This window comes from Primulina huaijiensis, chromosome 15, assembly GCF_012295235.1.
Source record: "Primulina huaijiensis isolate GDHJ02 chromosome 15, ASM1229523v2, whole genome shotgun sequence".
Classification (NCBI taxonomy): domain Eukaryota; kingdom Viridiplantae; phylum Streptophyta; class Magnoliopsida; order Lamiales; family Gesneriaceae; genus Primulina; species Primulina huaijiensis.
The window spans coordinates 3,278,172-3,298,202 of record NC_133320.1 but is presented as its reverse complement, the minus strand read 5'-3'; the positions used below and the strand labels follow the sequence as shown (position 1 = coordinate 3,298,202).

Below are 20,031 nucleotides of genomic sequence, written 5' to 3'. Positions count from 1 at the left end.
CAAGCACAACATTTTAATTACTCTACCCAACATGATCAATTATTGTNATGTAGAACACTACAGTGCATAAACTTTCGCTTTGTACAGTGACAAAACATAAGGTGAGACCAAGTGAGATACTTATATATATGAGTCTCATTCAACTTAGTCTCATTATAATATTTTTATTAACCAACTTTGTCCTTCGTTTTTATTTAACTAACTTTGCAGTGTGACTCATTCAAGCATTAACTTTTTATTTTTTTAGTACATAGTGGCCTCCACTCTCACCGACTTCAATATTTAGAAGTCGTTATTAATAGTTTATATGTAATAGACAATTATTTATTTTTTATTTCCTATCTTTTGATTAATTGTGTAATTTTTTATGTTTTACCTAATTCATTTTTAGAATTTTTATTGAATTTTTATAATCATGATTAGAAGTGATGCACGCAAATAATATAAAATTAATATGTTTTAAAATGTCAATATTGAAATATCGAATAAATGTATTAAATCATTATTTAAGAACTTTTAGAAAAACAATATACATCATAATTCAGATTTAAAGATTAACATACAAATAAAGAATTGCGATGAATATCTCATAAAAATAAATTGTGTTAGCACAAAAAGATTAAATATGATTATTGTAAATGAATTTTTCTTAATTAATTAGAAAATTTTTAACAAATGCGCCAAATTAATTAGAATGTTTTCAATATAGTATGTCGATAAATGGTTTTTATAGGAGTTAATGATTGCGTCCTTATGAACATTTAAAAAAAATGTGTCTTTAGTTATAGTAACGGTGTCTTATAATTTAAAATATTAAATGAAACAAATTTTCAAGATAAAAAATTAATTAAGAAATTCAAGAATATGTGATTACTCAATTAGTTTAATTGACACGCTCTTTAGTTTGCTGATTTAATAGATGTTAAATCCACAATCACTGAGTTTGACAAGAATTTTTGTAGAATAAAATGCAATTAAAATAAATTACTTGATTGTATATGTTATAAAATTTTGTATATTTCATATATGTATGATTTATTTCATTTATAAGGTTGAAATTTTATATATTATGATATAAGATTTATTATGCATCTTAACCTCGATAAATTCATTAAAAATTTATTTGTTTATATTTTAATTCTTGTTACCACATAATTTTGGTTTCGCACCAGACTTTGTGTATTCGTTTGCTTGAATCTACTGTTTCACATTTTGCTAAGACTCAGAACACGTCAAACATGAAAGTATATATTAATTTAAAGATATGATAATACTTATTTATTTCAATAAACGTGTTTATTATTCACAATACTGATAAAAATAACTTAAAAATAATATGTTGACGAACATATATATTGTCAGGAATCCAAAAACACATTTCAAATGTCAACTTTGACACTCAATTTTCAGTGACTACCAAAATATCTTAACAACCCACAATTTATGGACAATATATTAACATCTTAATTTTAAAATCAAGATGATATTCTCCCTTTTACATGAAGAATTCATAATTGAAAATCGACAATATTAGATATATAGATATTTAATATAAACTCGTGTGAGCTCATTTAGGCCCACCTTTAAATAGGTTGACAAATTTTCAACCCAACCCATTTAAATTGGTTTGGTAGTGTTGGCCAATCGACGGACCCAACTCAAATTGATGGGTCTAATCACAACGATCCTTTACCTTGTTTTATTCAAATAATTTATAAATATAAACCGCCAAAAAATGTTGGTTGAAATTTTTTTTTATTTAAACACATAAATTCTAGCCAGCGATTATAAGTAAAGAGATTTAAAAATTAGAAACTTTTTTTTTATATAAAAATGGTATATTATAATAAATTTTTTAACAATATTTTATTAAATAATTTTAAATATAAATCTTTGCAAAAAAAAAATTTTTTAACTCATAAGTTATAGCCAATGTCACAAAAAAAATAAAATAAAATAACGAGGATATGAAAAAAAAATTAATAAGACATCAAAAAAAAAATCACAATTCAACAATGAACTATTTCTAAACTTTAATTAATTGAATTGACATAATGAAAAGAAAAATAAAAAAATTAAATCATTGGATTAAAATTAATATATTGTAATGTGGGTATACAACAATAAAAGCAAGCAATTAATAGTAACATCATAATTTTAATATCAAGATGATAATCTCCCCTTTATATGAGGAATTCATGATTGAAAAGCAATAATAGTAGATATATTGATATTTAATACAAACTCGTCCGGGCTCATTTAGTCCCACATTTAAATAGGTTGACAAAATTTCAACCCAACACACTTAAATTATTTGACGATGTGGGCCAAATAGACGAACCCAATCCAAATTGACGGGTTTAATCACAACGATCTTTTACCTTGTTTTATTCAAATAATTTATAAATATAAACCACAAAAAAATGTTGGTTCAAAATTTTTTTTATTTAAACACATAAATTCTAGCCAACTGTAACAATTAAAGAGATTTAAAAATTAGAAGTTTTTTTTTTATAAAAATGGTATATCACAATAAAGTTTTTAACCATATTTTATTAAAGAAATTTTCTTTTGCAAAAAATATTTTTTAAAACTAATAAGTTATAGCCAAAGTCACCAAAATAAATAATGAAGACATGAAAAAAATATTAATAAGACACCAAAGAAAATTCATAATTCAACAATGTAATAAAGTTTTTAACCATATTTTATTAAAGAAATTTTCTTTTGCAAAAAATATTTTTTAAAACTAATAAGTTATAGCCAAAGTCACCAAAATAAATAATAAAGACATGAAAAAAATATTAATAAGACACCAAAGAAAATTCATAATTCAACAATGTAATAAAGTTTTTAACCATATTTTATTAAAGAAATTTTTTTTTGCAAAAAATATTTTTTAAAACTAATAAGTTATAGCCAAAGTCACCAAAATAAATAATAAAGACATGAAAAAAATATTAATAAGACACCAAAGAAAATTCATAATTCAACAATGTAATAAAGTTTTTAACCATATTTTATTAAAGAAATTTTCTTTTGCAAAAAATATTTTTTAAAACTAATAAGTTATAACTAAAGTCACCAAAATAAATAATGAGGACATGAAAAAAATATTAATAAGACACCAAAGAAAATTCATAATTCAACAATGAACTATTTTTAAATTTTAAGTAATTTAATTGACGTAAGAAAAGATAAATAAAAAAAATCTAAATCATTTGATTAAAAATAACATATTATAATGTGAGTAGACATAAAAGATATCAAATACTAATTTACATAATAAAAAATAAATAAACAAATATAAATTGATAATGTAGGTAGATAACATTAAAAACAATATTGGCACAATTAATTCAGATCCACAGTTAGAGGAAAATACCATAACCAAGAGAATCAACGATGAGAAGGAAATACCATAATCAATGAAGATAATTATTGAAATACACACCATTCAAGAAACAGCAGAATTAAAATGGTATATTATAATAAATTTTTTAACCATATTTTATTAAATAATTTTAAATATAAATCTTTGCAAAAAAATATTTTTTTAACTCATAAGTTATAGCCAACGTCACAAAAAAAATAAAATAAAATAACGAGGACATGAAAAAAAATTAATAAGACATCAAAAAAAATCACAATTCAACAATGAACTATTTCTAAACTTTAATTAATTGAATTGACATAATGAAAAGAAAAATAAAAAAACTAAATCATTGGATTAAAATTAATATATTGTAATGTGGGTATACAACAATAAAAACAAACAATTAATAGTACATCATAATCTTAATATCAAGATGATAATCTCCCCTTTATATTAGGAATTCATGATTGAAAAGCGATAATAGTAGATATATTGATATTTAATACAAACTCGTCCGGGCTCATTTAGTCTCACCTTTAAATAGGTTGACAAAATTTCAACCCAACACACTTAAATTATTTGACGATGTGGGCCAAATAGACGAACCCAAAATAAATAATGAAGACATGAAAAAAATATTAATAAGACACCAAAGAAAATTCATAATTCAACAATGAAATAAAGTTTTTAACCATATTTTATTAAAGAAATTTTCTTTTGCAAAAAATATTTTTTAAAACTAATAAGTTATAGGTAAAGTCACCAAAATAAATAATGAGGACATGAAAAAAAATATTAATAAGACACCAAAGAAAATTCATAATTCAACAATGAACTATTTTTAAATTTTAAGTAATTTAATTGACTAAGAAAAGATAAATAAAAAAAATCTAAATCATTTGATTAAAAAAAACATATTATAATTTGAGTAAACATAAAAGATATCAAATACTAATTTACATAATAAAAAATAAATAAATAAATCTAAATTGACAATGTAGGTAAATAACATTAAAAACAAGCAATTAATAACATAGACAACATTAAAAACAAGCAATTAATAAAACAAGTAATTAATAAGGAGAGAAATGGAAATTCACTCACATATTTATATATATAATAGATAATAGATAATAGAAATAGATATATATATTTTTTTGCATGTATAAATGTAATGATACTAAAAAATAAATAAATGCAAGAGGAGAGAATTCCATGCCTGTGAGCAAGCAAAGAAACGAGTTTTAGTGCCCAGTCGTTTGCAGGTAACCATCTCCCCTCATTTCTTGCTGTCAAAATCTCATCTTCCCTCCCAATTAGGTCTGATTTCAACTTCTTCAGACTCTGATTTACGGGTCTTTTGTACTCAAATTCGAGTGGATTTCATTGTTTACAGGTGCCAAGTCCATTCATAATTTGAAATATTCAAAGGAGTCATGAATCGAATCACCTGCCTTTTCATTGCTTCAGACTGAATCTAGAACCCGTAAAACTTGATGCTTCTTTCAAAAATCAGTTCTTGTCAGTAAATCTTTTTCAGTTTCCTGAAAATGGATTGTGTCTCAAGCTTCATCTGCCAGAAAATAGAGTCTTTTATCCAGGGCTTTTTGTCCTTTGTTTCCATTTATTTCCTCCCACTTCTCAGTCTCGTCTTCACGTGGTTTTCCAGGTTCGTGCATGTCTTTTTCTCAAGTGTTAGGGATTCGTTTCCTCGTCAGTTCTCTATGTGTTGTTTATTTCATAGTTTTCGACACAGGCTGCAGAAAATTGGTGGTTCCCCAATCAATTATCAAGAGACTGAAACAGGTGGAAATGGCGATCATCATGAAGAAGAAGAACATGATTCGGAGGTGTTTTTGAAATTTAAATTCCCAACCCTTGAGGAATTTATTGAATTTCAGAAAGATCAATGTTTCTCGTTTCGTTCTGAAGTGATCCCTTATGCGAGTATCGGTACATACGAAGAAACCGAGACTTCACAACACGTGAACGAAGTTGATGGAAATGAAATCTGTAATACATCTGAAGATGCAGAAGGTCTTTTCGATATAAATCTGGAACACGTTGGTGATGTAAGTGGAAAATTTCATGATGAAAACTTGGCTGAAGAGGTTCCGACAGAGGAATTACGTGCAAATCAAGAAGATTTTCTCGAGGAATCCCTGTTTCAAGATGACAAAATTTATGTGTTGGAATCGGATACGAACTTGACCAGCGACGAATTCCTATCCGACAAAGATTTGGACGGTGGATTCGATATCGAGACAAGTGATCCAAAGAATGAGTTGTCGGAATTCAACGAGAATCAAGAGTTATTGCAGCACTTTCATGTCACGGATGACGATCCAGGTAATCTTAAGACATTGAACTCAGATTTCCTGTCACATGCCGATTTTTCCGACAAGAACGACGACACAGAACTTAGGACGAAAGACCAATCCAAAGAGCCCAAATCAAAGGACTCGCCAAATTCACATTCTGATGATGCAAACAAACTGGAGTCGTTGTGGGAACATCAAGAACTGATTGAGCAGTTGAAAATGGAGCTAAGAAAAGTTCGTGCCACGGGCCTGCCTACCATTTTCGAAGAATCCGAGTCGCCAAGAATATCGGAAGATTTGAAGCCATGGAAGATTGATGAAATGTTCCAGCATGAAGGCTGTATAGGGGAGCTTCACAAGTTCTTCAAGAGCTACGGAGAAAGGATGCGCAAATTCGATATTTTGAAATACCAAAAGATGTATGCCATAGGTCAGTCCACTGCTGTCATATTTTTTTAGGACACATTCCATCCCCAGAAAATTAATAATAAAACGAAATATCCCATATAAACCAATCGTTTTTTAAAATCTTTATTTGATCTTTTTTTTTGTTTTAAGAATAATTTTATTTTTAAAAATAATATGAAATATAAACGCGATGATTTAACAATTTTATTGTCTGACAATAATAAATAGTATTGTTAAAGAAGGATGGGAAGGGAGATTTGGTGTTGTTTTTCAATTCAACATAAACGGATTGAGCCTTCCAATGTAACTTGTGTGCTCGACCACAGGCTTCTTGCAGCTAAAGGACCCTCTCCACTCAATCCCACCATCGCCACCAACGCTAAAATCCCTGGTTACCCAGAATCTGTGGCGATGGAAACACAATATCCATGGCAGCGACCCCATGAAGAAGTTCATAAACGAATTACATGGCGACATCGAAGTCGTATACGTTGGCCAGATTTGCCTTTCTTGGGAATTCTTGCATTGGCAGTACGAAAAGGCCTTGGATTTGTGGGATTCGGATCCTCGTCGATCCCGGCGATACAACCAGGTCGCGGAAGAGTTTCAGCAGTTTCAGGTGCTCATTCAGAGATTTATTGAAGATGAGCCGTTCCATGGGCCTAGAGTTCACAGCTACGTCCAAAATCGATGCGTTCTTCGCAACCTTCTTCAAGTTCCTTTGATAAGAGGTAACATTGAACGTTGTTTGTTAGCTCTTTGTTTAAAACGTAACTCGTGTATAATTTAAAATATTTGAGTTTAGAGGTTAAAATAATCACTTGAGACGCATGTAGTAAGATAAATGACATAATTTGGTGTGGCAGAGGACAAAATGAAAGACAAAACGGAGAGTGAGAAAAATGATATTTTGGATGAATATGGTGTGACAAGTGGTATGTTAGCGGAAATAGTGGAAGAATCGATTCGATTGTTTTGGAGATTTATTGGAGCTGACAAAGATTGCAACGTCGCATCCATCAAGAAAATGGCCCAGCAGGTTTCTAATTCTGAAGACAACAAGCTGCTTCTCCACCTCAAAAAAGATCTTCTCAAGGTACTTACTTTCCTCCTAATTTATTCGGTATCAATCTTCTGTATGTCGCTTATTTGGGAGAGCAACAAAATTTCATACAGATAAAAGAACAATCGAAATATGTCGTTTATGTGAGTTGAAGTATGGTTTTGTGAATTTTCACGTCACATTCTATAATTTTATATTGATTTAAATTAGTGTTTTCATACATCTTAACATGTCGATTAATGTACTTATTCATTTAATCGTGGAATGCAGAAGGAGAGGAGAATCAAGGATATCCTAAGGAGCGAAAATTGTATTCTCCGGAGATTTCATCGGAGCACGGATGAAGATGAATGCGACGAAGTCCTCTACTTTTTCTCGCAAGTAGATATGAAATTGGTGTGTAGGGTATTGAGTATGTCGAGAGTGACGAGGGATCAATTGGTATGGTGTCATAATAAGTTGAGCAGGATTAGTTTTGTGAACAGAAGAAAAATGCATGTGCAGCCTGCAGCTTTCTTGCTGTTTCCTTGTTAGCTTTGTTATGATATACAAGGTAATTAATAAAGATAATATTTCATTTCATGATTTTTGGATCTAAATTTTGCTTCTATTTTAGTATGTTTCGAAAAAAATATGAGCCTCATTTATCATCTTCCTCCAAAATAAAGGGCAACTCCACATCCTGATTGCTCCTCTTTATTTTCAGTACTACTTTATCTTCAGTATTATACTTATCAAATGCTCTGTACAAATCTGCTCTACTCCTCACCTGAAACCATATGTAAACCAAATATGGTCATCCACTCAAAATATACTCAATTTTCTACATTCGAATTGTTATCAGAGAGAATCGCTGAAGTTTCACAGCAAGTTATTAAAGTAGCAGAATAAATATTTGATTAGAAAAGTGTGTGCACTGATTCCTAGCCAAATGAATCCCACGTTGGCTATCACAAAACATCTAAGTCACCGCCTCCTGAGCTTCCAACTTGGCAACCATTCCGTACATCCACTCAGTGACTTCAATGAACTCAGCTTCTGTGGTGGATAATGAAACTACATGCTGTAGGTTACATTTCCAACTCACCACATTTCCATGATATGCAAACACATAACCAGTTAAGGACCTCCTCGAATCCAAACACCCCCGCATAATCTGCAGCCACATAGCCATCTATAACTCCAACACCCTCTCCTTCGTTTCCTTACAGAAATCCCACTCCAAATGTTCCCCTGAGTACCTAAAGATCCACTTTACTACCTCCCAGTGGTCTCTGTCTGGTCTACTAATATAAAGGCTCGCCAAACTCACGGCATAAGCTAGATCAGGTCGAGTGCAAACCATGGCGTACATGAGACAACCCAATGCACTTGAATAGGGGATAAATTACATGTCCTGCATCTCTTCTTCAGTCTCAGGAGAATTCCTTAGTGACAATTTGAAATGTTTAGCCATAGGGATTTGCACTGGTTTAGCTTGATCCATTTGGAACCTCTTTAACACCTTCTCCATGTAAGAACTTTGCGATATTAAATCACTTCCTCTTATCTCTAGATTTCGATCTAGTTATATATCTTAATTTGAATTCTCTTTTCCTTGGTCTTTCCCCTAACATTAAGCCCTTCACCTCTTGATTCATCTACTTCCTCTGATCTCTTTGCGAACAGGGCAGACTGCACTTCTTCAAACGTAATTGAATCTCTTCCATAGATCATTGTGTCCGAAATATTGTCGAATTCGCTGGACAATGATCGAAGGAGGAGGAGAGCTTAATCTTCATCGTCAACTTCGATTTCAATATTCTCAAGATCCAATATGATCTTATTGAAATCATCTTCCAAGGACATTCCTCCAGCCATCTTGAAAGTATACAATTTATATTTTAGTAATAGATGAAAATCTAAGGGAAAATATGTGTTATTATTGATTTTTTTTGTTAATTAGTTATTTGTGTATAAGTTTACATTTGGTTGATTATTATATGATAGGATAACTTATTTAAGTAATCAAATGTTTGGTAGACTTGGTAATAATTAATACGGTTATGTGGTCGTTGGGCAACAATCTCATTGTCACAAATTTCGACATTTTACATGTAATAAGTATAATACACGTGCCCCTTGCCACTTGTATGTATAAACCTTGAGCCACTAATCTAATTGGACCATGAATCCAACTTTTTGTTTAATAATTATTTCATTTTAGTTTATTACTAAACCGTAGTTTGTGTCAGTCTAGATAATGTTTGAGTATGATGGTCACCGATAAATATATTAGGACTAAGTTTCTTTTTAATTAATCTTTGGAAAATGAAATACTTGTTAGGATGTTTAATTTTAAAAGAGTGATTGTTGTAGGATCGCGTGCTTATTATTATATTAAAAATTATAACTACTGATAATTGTGCAATTCAAATATTTTAAAATGTATAACAGTTTAAACGTCATGATTAGATCGCTCTACTCATCAGGGATAATTATGACACCTCAACAATCTATCACCTAATATTTACACTTCTTGCAATCAATGAAAATCGAAATCATGACTTTGGATCTGATAGCAATCATAGGGTCAAGCGTTTGTCATTTTACTAAATACTATAATTAGTAATAATAATATAATTCAAATATTTTAAATTGTACGTCAACACAATCATCGTAATAATTATTACGTCTCAAAAATTGTTATGATCCTTAGTAGAGGTTTGACAAATCACATATAGAAATTAAATAATGAAAAATTCATATTTTCGAGAAGAAAGATAAAAACTCATTGAATGTGAATTGACCGACAATACCGGCTGATCCCAGTATTTACCAATAATATTTAGGCACGTTTAGACCCCAACAACTAAACAAAAGTTTACATCATAAATCTTCTGAGCTATTTTTAAAATCCTTTAAAAATACTTTTCAACCGACACCAACCCAGTCGATTTCCTACCTTCAATATTTATTAAATGGTCGCAAAATTTAAGATCTATATGTTTTACCATACTTAATTTTGTTTCCCAGAAATGTTCTATTTTTTTTATAAATATATATATATATAGAAAACATTCATAATTCCACAAAAATACATTTACTTTCCACATTCTCTTAGCCACACATTCCTTATTTTTGTTAGAGATATTCCTTATTTCATTATATTATTATTTTAATATAGTGAAATAAGGACGAATATCATTCTCGCACATATTGATAAGTGACAAATTTACTTAGAAACACAATTATTTAGTTAACTCAAATGGTAAAAAAAAATTAATTAATAAGTAAATTATTAATATTGAAATAAAAAGATGAAATAAACACAATAAAAATTATATAAATTAAAATAATAAAAGAACATTTGTATGATTTCGATTCACATACTAATTGATTTCTCAAATGAATGAATTTCAATTCTTAAGCAATGATTTTGATATAATTCTCTTTTTTTATTAATATACTATATCGAGCTATATTAATATAATTAAGTTGTTATCAAATGTTCTTATGTTATTTAAAATTTGTAATCGCATTGACGAACCGGAGAATCTTCTAACTTTCGATTTTCGATTTATGGCTATCAACAGACAACACGTACTCAACCTCATATACATGCAAGTTGTAGATCCATATACTATATCACTCTATCATGTTACAAAATTTCTTCTCGGTTTCAATTATAACATATAAAATAACTTAGAAGTTAATTTTGTTTCAAAGATGCAATATACACAATTATATAATCAAGTATGCTTAGAAACAAAATTTAATCTTTAAAAAAAATCAAAACATAAATTTTGGATGTAGGATCTCCTAAATCCTAACTAAAATAAAAAAATAAAAGAAGAAAACGCTTGGAAGTTCTTGTCCTTCGCTTGAGTTATCTTCGTCTCATTTTTCCCCTCTTGCGCGGCTCTCTCTCGTTCGCCTGATTCTCGTCGGCATCTCTGCTATGTCTTCATTTTTTATGTGCACCTCATAATCCACAAAATTCTTCCTTCTTGGCCCAAAGATCCACGCATATTTTGTTTTATAATCGCGTTTTGCTTAGGCGGTTATGTTTTATCGCCTTAGCGCGAGCTTTTCTATCCAACATTTTCTCCACTTTAGTGTTGCGCTGAGATGATCAATTTTTTATCACCTTAGCGCGCCATGTTCTGCCGGCAACAACTCATTTTCTTCAATTCATTATAAAGCCATCATTTTTTACGGCCCTAGCACAACATTTGTTGCACGGTTTTTGCTCCACCACTTTGAGTTCGTCTTTTTGTCAACTAATGCATAGTTTGGTACATAGGATATGATAAGTAAAAGATATATAATATAAGGATAAATCAAGGATAATCATAATGATAAGATAATATATTCAATGTTTGGTATGATTTTAACAAGATAAATTAAATTTATATATTGAATTGTAATGACAAAATTAACCATATCATAAAAACTTATATTTCATTGTTATCAAGATCTTGTAATTGCATTTCTCAATTCTTAAATTACGCTACACACACACACATATATATGTGTGTATCTATATGTATGTATTTAATAAACATTTAACATTAACTTAAATGCATATAAAATATTTAAACAAAGAGATACCAAACAACATAGTAAAATTCAAACCATCGCATATTAAAAAAAATAAAACCAAAGTACGGAATCGAGAGAAGATAAGGTTTTGGATTTTTATAAATTAGGGGTAATTAAGTTATTTGTAATGTATTTTATCATTAAATTAAATTATCACACATCTTACAAAGGATAATTTATCTTTGTATAAAATTATTTATAAATCATGGGCTTTTTAAAAATGTACCAAACGTGAGACAATGAGGATTATTTATCAATCTCACCCTTATCTCGTGTACCAAACGATGTATAAAATACGGACTTGACACAAAAAAATTTATGCAACAAAACATTCTAAACAACGTATTTTGACACATAAAATCGACATCTATCGATAGTAATTAAAACAATTTTTTAAGGTATCCTGATCATTTTCAACTCTGGTGCACATCAGTTTATTATTGTAATAATAATAATGTATTAAGCATTTGGAATTAAAAATATATATATAAGATATACACAACGAACTATTGGACTATATGTTGTTTCGTATAGAGAAAAAATATATAAAATATTGTTTTTTTTAAAAAAAAAAAAAAAAAGAAAAAATTTGGTCAAGGACACGCGTGGAAAGCCCATATGGCTGTTGATGTCGCCATGGAAAGAGCGTCACTCAACGGGAAGCTCGGCCAAGCTTGCCAAGTATTCTGCACACCTCACCCCAACACTCAATTCACACACAAATATCACACGCAATCTACATCCTTCCACCACTCCCACATATGATCTATATATAATAACAAAAACCAGATTTGTCTACCTCGTTCTCCATGTATTGCAGCGTCCATCAGAAGATCAGGGTATTCTCTTGCCCAGAATATTCCGGTTTAGAATCCGGGACAGCGGTGGATATGGATCAGGAGAGTTGTGGTTCTTCGACTGAGGAGGTGGAATCGCCGAGATCGGTGATGATGATGATAGCGGCGGATGGAAGAAACGATCGGAAGAGCGGCGGTGACAAAGTGCGAGCCCATAATCAGGTCTTGCGGATCAGAGCCGAGGATTTGCATCTGGGAGACGATATTGGGGAGGGGAAATTGAATAAATTCGGGTTTCGGGATTTTGTGATATTCTCAAGGCCTGTTTTACCAGCTTCCCCTCTCGGTGGCAAGACTGATTGATTGATGGCCACTGAAGTTTTGCCTGGTTTGTAAATTAAATTTGAAATAATAAAATATTTAATAAATATATTTAGTTTTGGATTAGATTTTCTTCTGTATAATTTTGTGTATATTATTACTGATATGAATATTAAAATTATAATTTAGTAAAAGTCTGTTAATTTGTTTGGCGGAAACATTAAGATCTTTAGTTGATACAAATTCGTTGTTTAGAAAGATTAAACATTAATTAATTACATATTTTTGTTTTTTCAGACGTTTCGTTGGATTTTTTTAAATAAATCATTATACTTTTTTATATTAATTATCTAACAAGATTACTCTCTTTCCTAGTGTGAAAATTATTTGGTTTAATCACTCTTTTTTCTCAAGTACCATTATAATCCGAAGTTGACAACATAAAGTTTTCGACTTAAAATTGTAAGATCATTTTATTAAGCCAGGGTATGGATCAATTGTAATGGGTCAAAAATGGCCTCGTGCTAAGATCTATGAGTGTTTATCGCGAAAATTTATGAGCGTGTTAGATACGAAATCATGTTAAATACGAATTCAAATTTCTAAAACCAAACGATGTTAGCTTCGAATCAGTGTTAGTAATGACTTCTTCGGTAAAACAACAAGAATCAGAAAGTAAGTTTTTTTTAAAAAAAAAACAAAACAAATATTCACAAATAACAAAAAATATTTATGATGCTTTTATGAATTGATATTTTTATACCTAAAAATTAAAAATAAAATCCGAACAAAAATGAAAAAGTTTAGGAAAATGAGTAAACGAAAATGAAGTATAATTAATGGATATGCAGTTCATGATGTTTGTTGTTGAACTATTGTGAAATCTTTTTCTAATAACTCATGTTTGTTTTTGTTCCATTCTTCCCGACAGTTTAGTCATCTTGTACTATCGTCCATCATGGATCGTGGGTCAATTTTCTCAATCGTGCGCCTTCTCGATCGAACTGCAGCTCTAGTGGACATTGACATCATTTGAGTTTTTTTTCTTCATAATTTGGGTCTAACAATTAGTTTATTGTCATGTCAAATTTATTAATGACTATTTCTGTAGTTGATGGATGAGATTGGATATTATTTTTAGGGCTAATCACACAAACGGTTATATAATACATATACAAAATAGGGTTGAGACACTGTAAAATACTAATTCAATTATTTATTTTAGTTGGTGAGTTAACAAGATTAGTCGTTTTATATATAATTTAACAAGTTGAAACAAACGGACTCACCAACAGACAACCTAGTTTGACATCTTGAAAATAGCGTTAGATTAATGTTCGATACTAGAGCCACGTGTTTAATTAATGGTCCAAAATTAATAAAATGTCGATTAAAGGTGCACATAATTTTTCACACAACATAATTAATTATACAATTTGCAATAAATATTACGGATCACGGTGTTTATTTTAGAATGTGTATCAATATTTATGTTATATCAGCTGATTTATGATTTTAAAGTCTTATTTTAAAAAGATTTTTTTAGAAAATAATATAATGAATCTCAAATATTTTATTAGTATAATTTTTTCCATAAAGGATAAATATTATAAAAAATTATGTAAATAATTATTTTCGAAATTTTTTAGTGGATATATTTGAAATATAAAAAAAAAAAAAAAAGTTTTTCCAGACCAGAGTTTAATTTAATTAAAGTTTCCGTGAAGATTCAACTTTTAAAGTTTCATGCGTAGAGTAGAATAAAACTAGTATAGCTCCAATGAGTAGACTCCAAGCAAGAATATATAGATCGTGCCTCTTCAGTTGCCCTTTTTCTTCTTTTTTTTTTCTGAAAAAGAAAAAAGGCAAATATAAAATGTAGTTTAACTCTTTTATTTTCTGTGTCACAACTATATTTATTTATGTTTTTCCACGTAGATCAATAATATAATCGAAAAAAATAATTATATAAATGAATTTTCGTTTTAATCTGAATTTATTGAGTTATGAATATAATAATAATAATTCTTTAATTACAATAATGTAAGTTAAATAATAATATATTAGTAAAAAATATGATTATATATTAGCACAAATTTCACTTTATGATTATATTATTAAAAAGAGTTCACGCAATTAACCCGACAAGAAGACGAATACACAAATACATGGGCATCACAAGTTTGCGGCTACAAAACACGATCACACACAAGAACAACAAACAAGAGAAACACAAATCACAGAGAAAACAGAAAGACAGTCGCAAGACAAATGCTTGATCTGATTTAGTTGGGAAAGAAAAAATCTATTCGTACTCATCTTCATCATCTCCTTCATGACCCTCGGCTCCAACTTCCTCGTAGTCCTTCTCGAGAGCCGCCAAGTCTTCCCTTGCTTCTGAGAACTCTCCTTCTTCCATACCCTCACCGACGTACCAATGCACGAACGCACGTTTGCAGTACATCAGATCAAACTTGTGATCGATTCTTGAGAAGACCTCAGCGACACTGGTTGAGTTGGAAATCATGCAAACGGCCCTCTGAACCTTGGCCAAATCCCCACCAGGAACAACAGTGGGGGGCTGATAGTTGATACCACACTTGAACCCAGTTGGGCACCAGTCCACGAATTGAATTGTCCTCTTGGTTTTGATGGTGGCAACAGCAGCATTCACGTCCTTGGGAACAACATCACCCCTATACATTAAACAGCAGGCCATGTATTTCCCATGGCGGGGGTCACACTTCACCATCATAGACGATGGCTCGACAGCAGTGTTGGTGATTTCAGCAACAGAGAGTTGCTCGTGGTATGCCTTCTCAGCCGAGATAACAGGTGCATATGATGAAAGCATGAAGTGGATTCTTGGGTATGGGACCAAGTTAGTCTGGAACTCGTTCACATCCACGTTCAATGCCCCATCAAATCGTAAAGATGCAGTCAGAGAAGATATCACCTGAAAATTTCCAAACGAATAGATTCCGAATTAGGACCATTGATACACGGTACCGGATGCATTATCGTATACCCTTGACCGATGAATTACCTGAGAAATTAGCCTGTTGAGGTTGGTATACGTAGGCCTCTCAATATCAAGTGATTTCCGGCAGATGTCATATATAGCCTCGTTATCAAGAAGCACAGCAACATCGGTGTGCTCCAGAAGAGAATGGGTCGAAAGCACGGAGTTATATGGCTCAACCACAGCAGTTGAAACCTGAGGAGAAGGGTACATAGTGAATCCTAGCTTCGACTTTTTACCGTAGTCGACAGAGAGTCTCTCGAGCAACAAAGCTCCAAGCCCGGATCCGGTGCCTCCACCAACAGCATGGAACACCAGAAAACCTTGCAAACCAGTACAGTTGTCTGCAAGCTTCCGGATCCTATCAAGACAGAGATCCACGATTTCTTTGCCAATAGTGTAATGACCTCTAGCAAAGTTGTTGGCGGCATCCTCTTTGCCGCTGATCAGCTGCTCCGGATGGAAGAGCTGGCGGTAACCACCTGTGCGGACCTCGTCGATCACAGTAGGCTCGAGATCTACAAAAACAGCACGTGGGACGTGTTTCCCAGCACCTGTTTCACTGAAGAACGTGTTGAAGGCATCATCTCCTCCGCCCACCGTGGTATCTCCCGGCATTTGCCCATCAGCCTACACAAGGTAGAGCATGGAAATATTTGAATCAAAAATAATAACAATTCAATTTCCCAATGTCAACCATAAGATACCACACCAGACGATAAGAACAACGAATCTGACAGAAGTCCATTGAGATATAAAATTGAACTGTTGAAATATTAAAGAAAACCGAATTATAAAAAAAGCATTTAGATCTACGGTTTCTGATACATTTTCTTCATAGATCACAAAGAAATGAATTAAATAAATAAGATTGCATAGATCTATGTTAAAATATAACCCCACAAACTACAACAAATACGAGCGAAACAAAACTTCCCTCCTGACCAACAATTACACACATAAAAAATTGACCACAAAAACAAAATCTAAAAAGAAACCAAAGTCGGACCTACGACTTATGATAAATTTTCTTTCAGTCACAATCTCCTCCAATCATTTTCAAAAAAATTCGAATGTTGATGTGAGATCTACAACACTCTCATTCTGAAAACCAAAATAACAATGAGAAATCTCCCCAGATCTGAGAAATTCACATCATAATGTAAAAAAACACAAATCTAGGATCCCCGAAACCACAGATCTAACACGAAAGAATTAAAAAAAAATCAAAAATACAAACCTGGATACCATGTTCGAGGCAGTAAAGCTCCCAGCAGGCATTCCCGACCTGAATACCGGCCTGACCAATGTGGATCGAAATGCACTCTCTCATTTTGTCAGATATTGGATTTTGTGGAGAAGGAACTGGAATGGCCTGAGGCGTATACAAAGACGTCTCCGGACAACGTGCGATGCAGAGTGGAAATAGGAATGCTAGGGCTGAGTGTCCAGCCCATTTTATAGGAGTGGTGCGCAGTAAATTAGGGGCAGTTTTCTTTTTTACTGTGCATCATTTTTTCTTATTTTGTTTTCCCTTTTTTCTATTAAATATATATATATATACAGTTGGATAGTTTATAATTACAGTTGGCTCCGGATTTAGTTTTGAAAATTTGAAATTCTGGAACCGACAGGCAACCCGGTTCCAATATAGGTTGCGCGAAGCTGGTCCGTGTATCATGGGTTCTTTCATCCGGTATTGCCTTCACTTTATACAATTATAATTTGGAAAAAACTTGCGTGAGACGATCTCATGAGTCGTATTTTGTGAGACGGACCTATTATTTGAATCATCCATGAAAAAGTATTACTTTTTATGCTAAGAGTATTACTTTTTATTGTGAATATCGATAATGTTACCCGTCTCACAGATAAAGATTCGTAAGACCGTCTCACAAGAGACCTACTCTTATAATTTTCTTTTGTCACTAACTGAATAAATAAATTGATAAATTTTAAATTGTGATAATATTTTGTGTTCTAAATAGTATTAATATAAATTTTAATGATTTATTAATTTTAAAACATTTTTATTTTGCATTTAATAAAAGATAAAAATCATATAATTTTTGCAGGTCCAATGTGTCTAACCCATATTAGACCAACATGGTTCACGAGGTGATCGGGTTTATCCAAACTCGTCTTACACCCGCCTCATTTTCATGACTAGACAATACTTTTTCGAACGAGTATGTTATATAAGGGTTCCCAATAAATTCAGGCCCATTATGTTTCAGCCCAGTTAATAAAGCATCAAACAAATGCTAAATGGCCAACTTTCGGTATTTAAGTATTTGGATCGGATATTTAAACTATATGTTCCGTTCAAGCATCATTTTCTTTTAGAAAAGGGATTGCTTTCAAAATAGCTTGGATCACCGTAATTAATATCCTAATACATAAATAAATATTAGTATATATGGTAACGTATTAGACTCACATCCGACAATACAAGTAATTGATCTATAACTAGTATGCCTGTTAATCTCGTCGTTTTCAGTCGAACAATTAACTACCGGCTACTCGAGATGGAGTCGACTTGAGTCGAGTCATGACACACAAAACTAAGTCTTTCTTTAAAACAAAAATAAGTTCTTACGATGAATTCGTGCCAGCCAGACACAATACATTAAAGAGATTAGTTAGATCAATAATCGTACAACGAAGAGTATTAATCCAACGAGTATTCTCATTTAAGATACTTATTATTAGCGTCTGTGTTGTGGTTGAATTCACATTTTCCCCACATCTGATTGTTACAATCGAGTTTCGAACTCGATATGTATTTTCAAAATTGTCTACGGGTTCAATATTATGTTTGGTTGTCACATGTCTAGAGTAAAAATTTCAAAAAAATCCCAAATGTGGCCCATAGGCCTACATACTATTGGGTTTCAATGGGTTTTGAACAGAAATCCTGAGCTTTAGATGGATCAAAGGAGTTACAATTAACAGGGTCCAGTCCAACATAACCGGCATTGAAATAGGAAAATAAGCCCAAACCAAGTAGGCCATGGCCCGCATACTTATATTTTGAAAAATATTTATTGAATAAAAAATTAGAATGTGATAATTGAGTTACGGTACCACTTAAATATTTGAATCGAACAATTATCACCGACTATATTTCTAAGTAAAAACAACAGACTTTTAATAATGTAATTTGAATGAGAGTCGAAGTCACGCGATTAATTATCGGAAGTTGCAGATTAGCAAACTGTAGCCAAGATCAAGAATACTTGCCTGCAAAGCATAGATAGAATAAATCGTGATACTTGAGCTGTTGAACTATTCAACATTATATACACCTTAATGTTGAGGAGTGAAATTGGGAGAATTTAATGTGAGGAAGTTGGATATTATGTTGGTTGCCCATTTCAGGTGGGGTCATAAAATTTATATAAGACATGTGAGGGGGTCGGCATAGGGATTTGGTTGCCTCTTACAGGAAAAAAAATCATTGCCTTAATAATATAACAAGTACGAATCCACGTGTCGTGTTATGAGTGGATCTGAAAGACATGTGACTTCGTATTTTCACAATTAAACACTCTCGTGGTCATGTCTCCGATCTAATTTATTGGTGGAACCTTCGTTCCTAAATTCGTTGCAAAAGTATTTTTGTAGCTAAGGAAACCTCAATGTTTTTACATTTGTATGTATTTTGTTTTGTTTTTGTTCAAAAAAAATTAAATTTATCTCACAAGATACACGATAAGTCGTCAAAATATACGGGTTAGTTCGATCCATGAACTTGGTTCTTCGGGTCGGATTTATTTCGAAAAAGTCTCCTAACATCTGCCTATCGGTGTCCGATACTCGAGAACAAAAGCGGGAGCCTTAGTTGTTAGGACAATAAGCATTGTGTTCGAGTGACTGAAGAATTTTTGTTTCATAAACATACATTATAGTTTACAGAATTCAAATAATATTAAGGTAGTGTTTACAATTATTAAAAAAAATATTATAAAATTTTTATTTACAAATTTACAAAAAAATTTCACAAAAAAAAATCCATAATCACTTTTTCATACATTTATAAAAATAATCCAATCAGTAACGCTCCATATATATAATATACTTTAATTGAAATTGTTTTAAATATAGAGATCATGTGTAAATATGCGAATACATAATAT

General features: G+C 31.5%; 3 protein-coding genes across 5 annotated transcripts; 2 read left to right on the top strand and 1 right to left on the bottom strand.

The window, feature by feature from the left end:
- The first annotated feature begins 4,569 nt into the window (after positions 1-4,569).
- Positions 4,570-7,753, top strand: LOC140958729 (uncharacterized). Of its 3 annotated transcripts, none has more exons than XM_073416295.1 (5): positions 4,571-5,045; positions 5,133-6,127; positions 6,432-6,836; positions 6,972-7,201; positions 7,439-7,753. In XM_073416295.1, exons 1-5 carry the CDS (start codon positions 4,927-4,929, stop codon positions 7,700-7,702), a joined length of 2,013 nt encoding a protein of 670 aa, XP_073272396.1. In that variant the 5' UTR covers positions 4,571-4,926; the 3' UTR covers positions 7,703-7,753. The 3 variants fall into 3 exon arrangements, with proteins under 3 accessions (XP_073272394.1, XP_073272396.1, XP_073272395.1); XM_073416294.1 differs by having other exon boundaries at positions 4,582-4,641; positions 4,773-6,127; XM_073416293.1 differs by having other exon boundaries at positions 4,570-6,127.
- Positions 7,754-12,561: 4,808 nt separating this feature from the next.
- LOC140958828 (uncharacterized) lies at positions 12,562-12,912 on the top strand. The gene has a single exon (XM_073416392.1). The coding sequence runs from the start codon at positions 12,562-12,564 to the stop codon at positions 12,910-12,912; it is 351 nt and encodes a 116-aa protein (XP_073272493.1).
- A 2,259-nt stretch (positions 12,913-15,171) lies between these two features.
- LOC140959606 (tubulin alpha-2 chain-like) lies at positions 15,172-17,344 on the bottom strand. Its single transcript, XM_073417522.1, has 3 exons — positions 17,133-17,344; positions 15,917-16,522; positions 15,172-15,826 (listed from the first exon to the last, which is right to left on the bottom strand). The coding sequence occupies exons 1-3, from the start codon at positions 17,223-17,225 to the stop codon at positions 15,176-15,178; spliced, it is 1,350 nt and encodes a 449-aa protein (XP_073273623.1). The 5' UTR covers positions 17,226-17,344; the 3' UTR covers positions 15,172-15,175.
- Positions 17,345-20,031: the final 2,687 nt, after the last annotated feature.

Excerpts from the sequence above, each read along its gene's own strand:
- LOC140958729 (XM_073416293.1), top strand. The coding sequence starts at position 4,927 with ATGGATTGTGTCTCAAGCTTCATCTGCCAGAAAATAGAGTCTTTTATC. Across the intron at positions 6,128-6,431 it reads CCAAAAGATGTATGCCATAG|GCTTCTTGCAGCTAAAGGAC; the intron begins GTCAGTCCACTG and ends GCTCGACCACAG. Across the intron at positions 7,202-7,438 it reads TCAAAAAAGATCTTCTCAAG|AAGGAGAGGAGAATCAAGGA; the intron begins GTACTTACTTTC and ends CGTGGAATGCAG.
- LOC140958828 (XM_073416392.1), top strand. The coding sequence starts at position 12,562 with ATGTATTGCAGCGTCCATCAGAAGATCAGGGTATTCTCTTGCCCAGAA.
- LOC140959606 (XM_073417522.1), bottom strand. The coding sequence starts at position 17,225 with ATGAGAGAGTGCATTTCGATCCACATTGGTCAGGCCGGTATTCAGGTC. Across the intron at positions 16,523-17,132 it reads GCCTCGAACATGGTATCCAG|GCTGATGGGCAAATGCCGGG; the intron begins GTTTGTATTTTT and ends TACCTTGTGTAG. Across the intron at positions 15,827-15,916 it reads TCAACAGGCTAATTTCTCAG|GTGATATCTTCTCTGACTGC; the intron begins GTAATTCATCGG and ends GGAAATTTTCAG.